This window comes from Megalops cyprinoides, chromosome 11 (assembly GCF_013368585.1).
Source record: "Megalops cyprinoides isolate fMegCyp1 chromosome 11, fMegCyp1.pri, whole genome shotgun sequence".
Classification (NCBI taxonomy): domain Eukaryota; kingdom Metazoa; phylum Chordata; class Actinopteri; order Elopiformes; family Megalopidae; genus Megalops; species Megalops cyprinoides.
The window spans coordinates 18,670,038-18,683,142 of record NC_050593.1 but is presented as its reverse complement, the minus strand read 5'-3'; the positions used below and the strand labels follow the sequence as shown (position 1 = coordinate 18,683,142).

Sequence of the window (13,105 nt, the reverse complement as noted above, 5' to 3'; positions counted from 1 at the left end):
CAGGAAATGCAATGAAAAATTCCTAAATTTTCTGGAGCAGGACCCCCAGACTCCCTGTCAAATTTATGTCCCCACCACTTTCCAAATCAAACCAACAGCTGGCACTTTAAGGGAGCCATTGGCAAGCCTTAAAGTCACTCTTCTGTACTGTGCCGAGAGAGAGAGAAGGAGTGAGGGAGAGAAAGGAAGAGGGTGAGAGAAAACTAAAACAATCAGGAACAAAAAGTGTCTTGAAAATGGGTTTGCCACAATACAGTTTAGCCCAGAGCAGTGTGCGCAGCAGTTGCATGTATGTCATTTACCAATGTCCCCATCTCTAGCTGGGTCCCCGAAAATCCTTCATATAATAAAGATATAGTCGCCAAACTACAACACTGTAAATTTAACACATTGCATTGCATTCATTCAGTAAAATCTTGTAATTTCTTCCCTTTTCCATTTTCCAGCTTTTTCACTTCATGAAACCTGCATGCGGGAAGTGGGAGTACTGCACTATCCTACACACAAACCTGCACTTTCAATATAAGTGGGTATCACCATACTTAGAAGAAGCTGAAACATGCTTTCTTGAGTATGCTGGGGCCTGTGTATAAGACATCTTTACAAAGCCACAGCTATGATTCATCAGAACGATTAGAGGGATACAAGTAAAAGTTTAAAACTTATATAAAATGTTATTCATGCAAAAATGAATAAACCAATACCATCCACTACATGCATTCTGTATGGATCTTTAGATAAGTGAATAATAAACAAACATTTGATTTACCCTCTATGACAGGATAAGCCCCTTTTGTTCTGATCAAACACAATGAAGCACATATAAGGAATTCTCATTTATGGTAGAACAACTGTTGGGGATAGGATGAGATGTCAGAGAATCCTGGATTAGGATTTAGCCCCCCAAAGGTCAATTTCTGTCCTCCTTTCGAATTTAGTAAGTATCAACTGATGTGATCTTGCTTCCAGCAACCCAGAAACTGATCACATGGATCAACAATTTGGAAGCCCAAGTGAGGAATGATCTGCAGATTTTAAGAGCCTTCAGAACATCTAAAAGCTATAAAAAACAAACAAGGAGGCTGAAAGCAGCACACACATTTACACCGCTAACTGAGAGGCTCCAAATCCAGACGAAGCACCACTGCAGAACTCCACTGTGGCACACAAGCTGCGTGACATGCCCATTTCTGCAGATCCTACTTCATCGGTATGCAGAGAAAAAAAGATGCTACCCTATCACAGACAGCTCTCTGCCATGAGGCCGCGCCCCCGTTGCCAGAAGCTACCAGGGTGATGTGCTGTCCTCAGCAACTTTACACCCAAGCTACACGAGCCCGAGTCTGTATAATGATTGTTACAACAGAATGGTTTACAACATTTTTTTTTTCCTCATCCCTCCTCTTCCTCCCTCTCCAGCAGCAAGGCAAGTATCAGAGAATGTGTGCCAGCAAATGAGAGGGGAGTTAAAGATGGGGGGTTGGGGGGGGATATTTAATGCAGAGGATGCTGAATATTACTCCAGGGGCTGTTTCAGATGGAATGGGGGAAAAAAAAAATCTAGTGCTGAGAAACTCTACAAAAGGTTAGGCTCTGCCTCGCTGTGGTCGCTGTTACTATGCAGAATTGGAGAGCAAGACCCAATCTCAGCGCTGTATGACAGATATGACCGCAGGAAAAAAAGCATTTCCCCAATTAACACATTAGTCCAGTAATGCGTATCGGCGTAACAGTATTCTTCAGCCTGACTCTCTCTCAAGGAAAATACACAGGCAGCCACGTTTTCTTTATGAACTAAAAGCAGTAAAAATTGTATTTCATTGTTTAGTAGAAATCTGGATTCTGGTTCTAAATTCCAATGCCTAACACATTTTGTTTTGTCCTTAAATTTCATTTAAAAAAAGTACTCTGAAGACAATGCAAACTGAAATTATAAATGTATAATGTATAAATATCAAATGGACACTCATATATTATGCATTCATGGTCTTAAGTTACACTAAAGTACCACTGAATTAATTTGACTTTACCATAAATTATTCATCATTTCAAAGTAAAAACAATCATTGTTGCATCTTAGGGATATCTTTTCAGAGTGTCTTCCAAGAAGAAAACATCCTGTAGCATGCAAGCTTTAAGGACTAAATTAAAACCCATTATTTCCGCCTTACATGACACAATGTTTGTTTTGCAAGGTACAAAGGAGGCACAAAGGATGTACAAGGGTACAAAGAAGGATGTTTCTCTTCAAAAAGTGCAATATCACAATAAAGAGAAGGATTTGATGAAGCCAATATTTCTACGCTTTGAGAACTGCAGTTCACAAAATGTATAATTTTCATATAATGTATTTCATAGTTTCCATATGATGCAAACATACTGCTGACCTCAGCTGTGTTCAGTGCCAAGTTGTATATCAGATGCTGTCATAAACTTGATGGGAATTCCAAAACACTGTGCATTTATATACTCTCAGCACAGAGGAGACACAACACCATCATTGCAAACAGCCTTAAAGTATGTAGCCAGACAGGAGTTTTTTTTATTCCAGAACATTAAGAATCTCCTCAGATGGTGAGATCCCAGCTCTTGGGCAAAAGCAAAGGTGTGATTTCTCCTTTTCATAATCTAGACAGCCCCCACTGAGAAGTGTGACACTGTCAATGCGCTGACTTGAAAGTGAAGGCTGAGACTTTACAGCTGTAGTTGGTCCATGTGTCGCTCCTTTTCACTTGATGAGTGGCCCTTTAAAGCAGCGTACTGCTTCGGAACATCCCCTAATTAAGGGGGCTTCCCTAATTAAGGGGGGTTGGCGGCAGCCTCGCTAATCTGCCTAACACACCCACTCATCTGTGTCAGCGGTCATGGCCTGCTCCCCAGGTGCGAAATTCAACATAATGCGTTTCCCTCTGATTTGACTTTAACCAGAATGTTTGGTAAGGGTCACATGGGCTCCAAATTTAAAAATAATCAAGAGGCTTGTGTTTCTCCCCTTTCCAAACCACACCCCTTCACAGGGAATTTTGACCATGACTTTTGCTCAATAACAACCAGAATTGCTCAACTCTGGGGTCCCATTATAGGTTCCAGAGTAGAGGACTGAGTCATGTTTCTGGGAAGGAGGCCCTTTTACAAAAAGACTCTTTTTGTTGTTAAATTTGAGGAACAGGCATTACACAGGCAGACTCATTTTTTCAGAGTGACTCAAAGGTATCAGTGAGCTGCAGTGTATTTTGGAAGGGGATGAAAACTATGCAAACACTGGGAAAAAAGGCACGTCCAAAACTGCAAATCCAAAAACAACCAGAACAGGATCCATGTTGCACCTGTTCACGGTCTGCCTCTTCTGTTGACCAGTGTCGCAGATTTCTAGTGCCTACTGAAGCACTTTGAATGTGCAATGGGAAAGAGGCTCTTAGAGGCAGATATTTCACATTCTCTTCCCAAACACTGTCTTTAAGTTAGGAGATTGTTTGTGCCCACTACGCTGAAATATGACACCAGAAGAGTCTCCTTTAATCCATGGAAAGGTCTTGCATGTCATGGGAAAAAGCTGAAGTGTTCATCACAATTCTCTACTCAGCCGCAGACACCACACACTAATGTCACCGACAACATTATGACCCCATGATACCCCTTCTCCAAATGTTATCGTGCCTGCAATTCACAAATAACAATGATTTTTTTTTTTCCAAGATTAAGAGTCCTCCTTGTGCCTCAAGGATCCCAGCGGTCAAATGCTCTGTGTTCTCATTCCTATGGCTTCTGCAGCTTTGGACATTCTGTTTGATGACATACTGTATAGATACACGGCATGTGTTAGTGTAGGCAGATGCCATTTTACACATTTTACTACGAGGAAGACCTTGTTTCTCAGGGCTCTGCCAAAGAGCTATTCCTGCATTGAGGAATGTACTGTGGACTGGGCGTGACAGAACAACCATCTAAGGCACTGCCAGCACGGCTCTGTTTATAGGTTTTAGCCAGGAACTTATTACAGCTCCACAGTTCCTCATAGCTAAAGATATAGCACTAGTTTTGGAACTCAATCGCATCTAGGGAGAGATTAGCAACAGGTCTTCTAATTTATGACCAGATATTCAGTTCTCATGTGTTTCCTGTTTTCAGTATTTCCTTGTTTAGGATATTCCTACAGGAGGTCCTAGCTATGGATGTTTGGCTTTAGAGTACTCCCCTTCAAGAACAAGTCAGGAAATCAGCACACTTTGAGGTTGAGAGACAGAACTTTCAATGTAAGGGACGAAGCTGACTGTCTCATTAAAATACAGATTATTTATGGCATAGCCTTGTAACAGGTAGCTTCCCTCAGTCACTTATTCAGGTGGTGCAATACCGTGAGGCTGGGTTGGTACTTTCAACATGTTTTACAACGTGTGCCACCAGTCTCCCTTACTGACCCCTAACCCCTCTGAGGACCTGGAATGCGGCATGCTGCCAGCCACGTGTAGCAAGAGGCAGCAGCGCAGAGGGGTTCTCGTTCTCCAAATGTTCTGGGTTTTCCTTATGCAATCAAGCCCATGGTAACCTTCACCTCTGGCCTCATCCACATGGTTGTGGTTCATTAGCACTAACAAGGGCACGCAGCTTATACAAATAAACTGAGGAAAAGTGTTCTGCCACCCCAAGGAGGGTGGTGTCAGTCTGGTGGTGCTCACAGCCGGCAGTCAGTCATGTGTTAGAGGGAAGACCCTGTCTAAACACCACAGAAGAGGGAGAGCCCCGGTGAGTACCAGGGGACTCCTTCACTCCTCCACTTGGAGCAGGCTCCAAGCATAGAGAGGGGTGGAATGGCAACCAAAGCTATTCAAATATTAAATGTCTATATGTTGGGCATCTAGACATTTAATGTAGCTGGTACAATTTGGTGCCTTACCAAACACACCAGTCAAACAGTGGTTGGACAAAACCATCCACATTAAAACAATCAGCTCACGTGCAAAAGAGCTCAACAAGTTCAAAGTATTTTCAGTGTGTTTCCGATTTATGCAAAACGCACAACTAAATGTTAATATATGGACTGCATTCACACATTCTGAGTTCAGTTAAAAAGATATCAAGTGAAAGACACTCAACATGTGAAAATGTCATGTCTTTCTGCTATTCTTGGACAACAATAAAAATAAAAATATGCGTCTTTGCAGTGCATCATCAGAGCGTCAGAGAGAGAGGCACTTTGTGGAAATGGAGGAGCAGTGGCGGCCTCTGTCTGAGAGAGATGAATAATTGATACTGCAATACAAGGTACTGGTGTTGGGTAAGGAGTGAACATAGGGAGAGCACTCTTGGCTCCGTCATGAAAGATTTACAATGCAGCATTTAAAAGGCATAAAACTAAGAGGCATGAAGTCATGACCTTCTTTTTATCCACCGATACACAGGAGAGGATGGCATCTTGCTCTGTTAGGGATCTCTCCATGCACTTCCTCAGTGGCGTTAATCCAAAGGCCCCACTATATTCGGTTGCCTCTCAGCCATTTGAAAGCCCCAGATACTCCATCCCACACAGTCTACTCTCCTTCACCTTTTTATTGGCTACCAAGTCCCACGCTCTTGGATTCGCTTCTTACAACCAAATCATACACAGCTTAAATCTTGCAAAAAGGCAGACTGCTAAAATGTTTTGGAAGTGAACCAAGTGGGCGTCAAATAACACCAGGAAAATGTATCCTATCCTTCACCTTCACCACGAGAGATTTAACGTATTGTTTCAAGAATGAAAAAAGGGTTCCCTTTATTTGATATTTGAAAGTGGCCGTGTCATTTGCCAACAATGTCCAGGATTCCACAGTGGAAGAAAAATATGGCTTCACCCACTGTGGACACTGTTATAGATTGGCCAGGGTTTCCTCATCTCACCACTCTCAGGCACCTTGCAATTCATCAGAGGCCTGCAAGTTACTCAGATGACATCAGTGGTGTAGCACCAATCCTCCAGTGAGCACCAATTCCACTGCAGGGTGGCATGTGAATTGTAGTTTAAAAAATAACTATTGTCTGCATGCAAGTGCATTGGAAGATTTTATTCATCTCGTTTCAACACTACTGCACAAGGACAGAGGTTGTCCCAATGAGACCAGCCTATAACATACAATCGGTGATTCCAAATACAGGGGCATATAAAAGGGGAAAAGCAGGAAAAAAAAATCTAAGTGCTAAAAGGGCAGGTTATCTATCCCTGATGCTGGGAGGAGAGGCCTAAGCCATTGTCAGACTCCTCACCTGATCGGGACATGCATTGTCCCTTGCTGTGGATGGATCTCTGCTGGCGTTTCCGCAGCGGGTTCTAGTGCAGCTGTCAGAGAGATTGCGGCTCTTCTGTCAGCACCACTGCCTAGAGATTTCAGCGTAGAGCGTTTGACCTACTTGTGTCAGCATCCCACCCAGCATCGGTGAAATTTGGAGTAATAACAGATCGCCGCTGGGAATAAGATCGTAAATCAGATGGGCCATGGACTGTTGCCTTTATACTGGCGCGGTGCTAAAGGTGACAGCGTGCGGGTGGAAAGGGTTCTTATCTTCATCAACTTCTTTTTAACACCCATTAGTGATATGCATTTTTTTCTACTCAAGATTTAAAGTGTGTAGCTGGTTCACAGATGGGTCGCACGTGCCCAAACCAAAAGCAGGAAAGCAATTCTTTTGTATGAAAATTTCAAGGCAGCAATAAAAATAACTGGCATTTATATTTGTATACATGTAAACATGCAACATGCCATCCCTAGGTCTGGCTCCGGTTTCAGCCAAGGGCAAACCAGGTCCTGTACACTCCAAAAAGACCACAGCAGCACAGCAACAGCTTCCCCTTTCAGTGACTGACTGATCAGCACGTCACAAAAAAACTCTGCTCTGATGGGCCACATTTGCACAATCTTACTTTGATTTGAATGCCACTGTCCAGGAACACCTCCAACATTCATTAAGATGAAAAAGGCAATTAGAACACAAAATTTAGGGGCATTTAAAAGAAAAAGGTATAAGGTATAAAATAAAAGGTGTGAATTTTTGCTGAGTGCAAGCCACTGGATTGCCGAATATTTTCATTGATTACTGCTGTGTACGCCCACGATGGTTCAGGTTTAAAGCAGTGTGCCTGTACTGTATTTCACTCCATTATCAATTTGCCTATAAGATGTACTCATCTAAGGCTATTCTATGCATTTCTATATATTAGCCATTCTAGACCAGCTCCTTAACCTATGTTACACCACTGCAAAATGTCTAGACTTTTCATTCCTTCATCAACTAAACAAAATGTACAATTAACTTTGAATACAGATATTCCCTTTAATGTCATAAAACATGGTGAACATGAAGTATTCACTTTGTCGTTTTGAGCAGTCACAGAGAAGTCTTCACAGTGATTTCAAACTTGCTGCTGTACTTGCATTTAAGATTTGAGGACAGAATATGCTTAATTAGAGGATATTACTGCATATTAAGCCTTAGTGTTCCTTTGAACAAACCAAAGAGCATGCTGCACATGCAGTTACTTTGAATGTTTTGGCTCCAGAGCCAGACACTGAAAATAGCAACTTCATACACAGAAGAGGCAACAATCAGACATCTTAATTACTAGATACAAGACAGCCCACATTCTTACAGCCAAAAGGATTTCAGAACCACAATTCCCCATATGTGAGAGAATATGCATGCATGACTGAATATGCATGGCATGTATTAAGCTTTAACACCATCCTGCTTGCTAGGGGGTAACGCTTCCTATTCCAAGCCACTGTCTACACTGAACACAAAGGAAGGGGAGATGGTGTTTTTCCCTCCAGTGTTGAGGAAAACCTGGTCCCTTAAGAATAAACTGTGTTTGCTTATTACATTAATTGGGTATTAATCATGCTTTAATATCTCTACATTTTATCTGCTACAAATTATTTTGAAAATGTGCTGTTGGAAGTGTGTTTGTGGTTATATAAAGTACTTGTCTATTGGATAACTTTTTGTTAATATCCATCCTTGACCAAATGTGGGACAAATAAGTTCTTAATTAAATAGTTCTTCCATTAATTGATGTAAAGCAAGGCTTGGGGAAAGACTCAGTCCTGCTTGAATCCCCATTGTGGCTGAAGAAGGCAGTGGAAAAGCAGTAGGCATGATCAAGCCTGGGAATGCCCTGGCCTGGCCTGGCCTGGCTGTGGAAATGAGGCTACTGAACCAGTCTTGTAGCAACAGATCTGTACTGTAGCTATACATGGTACACAAGGGCATACACACAGCATAACAAATTTAAGAAGGATAATACCCTTTAACATCAAGCTAAAGGACTGTCTGTGGATTACGCTGTGCACATTTACTTTTTGTGAATGTAAGGAGAAACACCACCCTTTTCGAATTATCACAACGAGGAATGATTCACGTAACGGCAATGCATTTATCAATCAACTCAATCAACTTTTATCTTGTATAGCATCTGTTACAATCAAATTGTCAAATGGTACTTAGCATAAAAAACCCAAGTGAGATTAAAACTAAAAAATTATTCCCTTACGCAATGCAAAAGATAAATAAATCACTATAAACTTATGGGTAAATATGGTGTTACATATATATAATGGGCCATGATGTCATGGTTATAGTTAATGAAATGTAAGTTAATAAAACAGCACAATTAAAAACATAATTCTAAATTACGGTGTTATAAGCAACTGCAGCAATGACACACTAATGCATGACCAAAATAACATGCTATCCTAATACTTGAACATGATACTTATATCTGATACTTACGAGGTAGCACTATCTAGCTTGAGGTGCAGACACATGCTTCAACTTCCCGATTTAAAAACCTCACGAGACATCATCTCAACCTAACACTTCAAGAAATTGTGACTGATTCACATGGTATGACAGCTACATTCCTGTAAAAAAATTCAAAAACTGTGCTCTGTTTTCAGGAATTTTATTTAAGCCCTGTTTTGGATGGTGTAGCTCAACACACTCTAAACCTGTGGGTGTGTCTCCACCTGATTAACCTTCCAGGAAAAGAGGGCACTGAGAAGAGACGTGATCTTTTTAAACCAGAAGGTACCTAAAGAGCCCCAGGGCTTGTTGACCTTTTGGGCAAGCAGAGGAAGTCATTCAGACCTTTCTAAGGTAGGCTCGAGGAACAAAAAATGCCAAAGATTGGCATCCAAAAACAATGTACTCCATCCCCTCTGAGATGTCAGGGTGCTGAAAGATGAATCTCTCTCATCCTCACTGGCATCTTTTGCTGCTCTGACTGTCTGTCTCGTGTGCCTTGGCAACACTGCCCGGCCTGGAGAGGAGTAAAACCAACACTACCCCTGACAATTTCACTGGCATTACAGAAGGAAGCCCTGGGACACACTCAGCCAATGAAGAAGGGCTGTATTGCCACACCACACCCCCTACTAAAAAAAGAAAAAGAAAAACATGTTTTTTTAAAAAAAAAAAAAAAAACCTTTTTAGAGGATGCTAAAAAGCAACCATATGAAAAGACATTATTCCTAAATTCACAGGGTTGACCTCCATGACTTTAATCTTTTGGTAAAATCCGGTATCTCATGTCGCCTTAACAAACATAGGAGGGTTCAAAACATGAGAGATCAACTGAACAGACTAAATGTCATAATCACTGGGAATATCCCCTTGGATCCTGATTTGTTTGAGGCCTCTAAATAATCACATCTAGTCTCTGAGCCTCCTCTCAGTCATATCTGAAAAAACAACAACTCTCAGTTGGATTTGAATGAAAACAACCCATCCCTTCAGCCCTTCTCTAGCACAGAAACACATTGCAGCCATGAATCCTCCTGCAGTTATCCTGAGACTGCAGTCAGGTCTGTGTGTCTCACAGCATACAGTACCGTCATCTGCACAAGCTCTAGTCTCTACTGCAATGGGGATGGAATGAACAAAAGGCATGGCAGAATATTCCTCAAAATTTCACTTATGTAACAACCCAAGGCTTACACCGAATCCACAGGGTTACTGAGCACAGATGGGAAAGTAGGGAGACAGAATCATATTTAAAGATGGTGTCAGTTTTCTTTACTCCCAGTGCTGTACAGTGCAGTATGTTTTCCGTTGCTGTGTGAAGCCTGGCTCAGACAGCAGTACGTTTGCTAAAACTGGGTTGTATGACAATTTCTGACTGTATTCCCGGACGACTTGCACTGTATGAATTCCGTGCACAGCAGAGAACATAAACAATCATACTTTTGGGAAAACATCTGACGTTGCATGTCATAGATTAGACTGTGTCGTCACAACAACCAAAAATGGAAATGAGCACAAATACATTTGACATGATTGGCGTGTGTGTGTATTCTAATTTGTATTGACCGTTTTGAGTCACTCTGATTTCGCATAGATTTCGCGATTCTTTTAAGAGGCAATGGGTTAATTGCGCCGTGGAGCCATGCTTATAGGCTCGCCAGTTCGAGAGACCGCGATTTAAATATTAAAGTGTAGAATGCAGCCTCTTCTGTAACCAGTCATTCAGTTTTTGTGGACAACCTGTATGTGTGCGTTGATTTCAGCCATCTCTGGATTCACAACGACAACGGCCACTTGTCCACTGAGGTCACATCCGAATTTCAAGACTGGCCTTTGAAAACGCACAGGTAGCTCCTATTTCCTATTACAAAAATGCCTTCCACTGCACAGTGAATGAATGAGCCACTACTACATTTTAAAATACCACACAAAATAACTGTTTTATTCGTTCACCATTTTACTGCAGTGCCAATTTCTCTATGGATTGAATATTAATACAACGGTGGTTCTTCGACGCCGCGTGCTGCACCATTCCAGACGCGAAAAAAAAAAAAAAACAGTTGTTGATGTATGTGACCATGAATTCAAATCAGGTGAGGAAGATATGTCGAGTTCGGACGCGGTTCCACACCTGCAGCATTAGCTATCACGTTTCCCCATATTAATGAGCACTGAGCGATCCGAAGCTGGACACCGGTGCCATCTCCGTTATCCATGCAAGCCTGGTCCCGGATAGATTCCAAACAGAAATTAATGACAATAAGGCATTATCATCATATTTGCATTACTGTATTTTCAGCCTTACACATAATAGTTTCATTTGTGGTCACTGGGACCAGTCATATTAAATCTAATGCTAATACGATGCAGGGGAAGAAATTCGTGTATTGACCAGTATATATTTTTGCCTGAAGGCTCACGGCAACAGCATTTTTCTTTGGCGAACCCAACCATGATTTAAATTCACTTAAAAATCTCAAAGCCATGTCACGCATGAAGCAGGTTTCCTTGTTTCCCGAATAGGACACACGGGGCACTCTTAAACGTTCTCCGTAAACCGGGTACTTACGCACTGCTTCTTGCTTCGGATCTAGCCCGCTGGTAGTCTGCTGGATTCTGCCTATTTTGTTTTGCAGAATCCAAACCCGCTGGTTCGTGGATATGATCTCGTCTTCCAGTTCCTGAAATAGGGAGCAGGCGTGCTTCGCCAGGTCAGAAAGCTGCCTAAGGGTCCGAGAAAGTGACACATTGTTGATCGAGCACAAATCCTCAAAAAGCAAACCCTCATCGTTGGGAATCGCGTGCCTGCACAGTAACTGAGGTTCCACAATCCTTTTGGCAAATGGCATTTTGCATGTAAAAAATAAAAAAACCGAATCCCCCCTAAAAAATAAAATCAGATCCAAGAAAACAGTCGTTCAGCTTCTTGACCCCCTCAATCCAAATGTCCCAAACTCAGGTTAAAATCCTCCATCCTTTCACGCTCCCGCGATTACGATCACACATAGCGAGAAGCAACGCAGCATTCCCTCTGACCAGGACTTTCGCTGCTGCTCTGAACATCAGTTGCTTATCGGTGCTATTTTTTCAATGCATGAAAGTAGAGGTGGATTTTTAAAACGGGCTTGCGAAAACCCGGAGTGGATAAACATACATTTTCTGGATCTGGAATGAGATCTGTTCATTCAGTAGACCGCGTGGAGTCAGTAAAGCGTCGATTCCCCCGTTCTTTTAAATGGCAATCAGGTGGCACGGCGAAGAAGTTTCAGGTATAGGAAGAAGCGAAAGTCCCGTGCCGCGTTCTGTCCATTAGGAGCCTTAACCTATTTAGTTAACTGTGGTATAAGTGACACAAAGGTTAAAAGTGTATCGCAATGATTAGGTTCTTAATGGAACACTAAGACATTCACGCTCAGACAAGCAGAAAACAACGTGTGCAAACATGAAATGCTAAATTAATGTGTCCATTTTATCTATATCCAGAAAATGTTAAAACAATCATAATATTTTCGGTAAATAAATATCACCGATGTGAACACCTGAATACATTTTGAAGTGAACGACATTAGTTACACCTCTCCCCTATTAGCTCTGCTCTCTTTACGTTATAAGACTTCAGTAAGAGGGTAAAATGAATTGAACATCTTTAACCAACCAGTCTGTACCCCATTAACCCAGTCTTTAGCTGTCCTGTGCTGCTTTGACGTCAGGTCTGTGAGCTGTTCTCCAGTTCATATTACTGACTGCGTTCGGCTAAATCATAGTCTACAGGTCTAGTCAGCTGAGGTGATGGCACAGACTCTTTCTGCATTATTTGATAATGTCTGCATCAGAACTGCTAAAACAGAGCAGAGAACTGAAGGTCCAGAAAGGTCCAGAACGGTCCTACCTTTTTATGAGTCTGTGTAGACCAGAGTAGCACCTGGTGCAGCTAAACTGATTTTTGTGCCTTCCTTGTGATGAAGAAAGATACCATTCGGTCATTAATTTATTCATTACCTTTAACTTTGATGCATTTGACTTTTTGAAGGACTTTTCCATTCTGTAGAGTGGATGGTCCATAAATTACAATGCATGTATACACATCCCTTTACAGAAAACCAAAATTTTAAATGCAGATGTCTTAAAGCTCCCTCTAGTGGTGAATTTACTAACTTCACCCAGTCTGGAGCCAACCACTGTAATGGGTCCAACAGCAGATATTCAGCCACTTCAGAATGATGTTGTGACATAACTGGTTGTATAGTGAGACTGAAGGCTAAGGGATGAACGTCTGGCGTTTTCCTAAACGGGTAGATCAAGACAGACATTCGTGGGAGCTGGCGAGACGACA

General features: G+C 41.8%; 1 protein-coding gene across 3 annotated transcripts in view; it reads right to left on the bottom strand.

The window, feature by feature from the left end:
• nhsa (Nance-Horan syndrome a (congenital cataracts and dental anomalies)) overlaps positions 1 to 11,814 on the bottom strand; it is a 93,095-nt gene extending 81,281 nt beyond the window's left edge. For all 3 annotated transcript variants that reach the window (XM_036540991.1, XM_036540992.1, XM_036540993.1), the window contains exon 1: positions 11,342 to 11,814. In XM_036540991.1, coding sequence (XP_036396884.1) covers positions 11,342 to 11,621 — 280 coding nt within the window. In that variant the 5' untranslated portion in view covers positions 11,622 to 11,814. The remainder of the gene's footprint in view (positions 1 to 11,341) is intronic.
• Between the last annotated feature and the right edge of the window lie 1,291 nt (positions 11,815 to 13,105).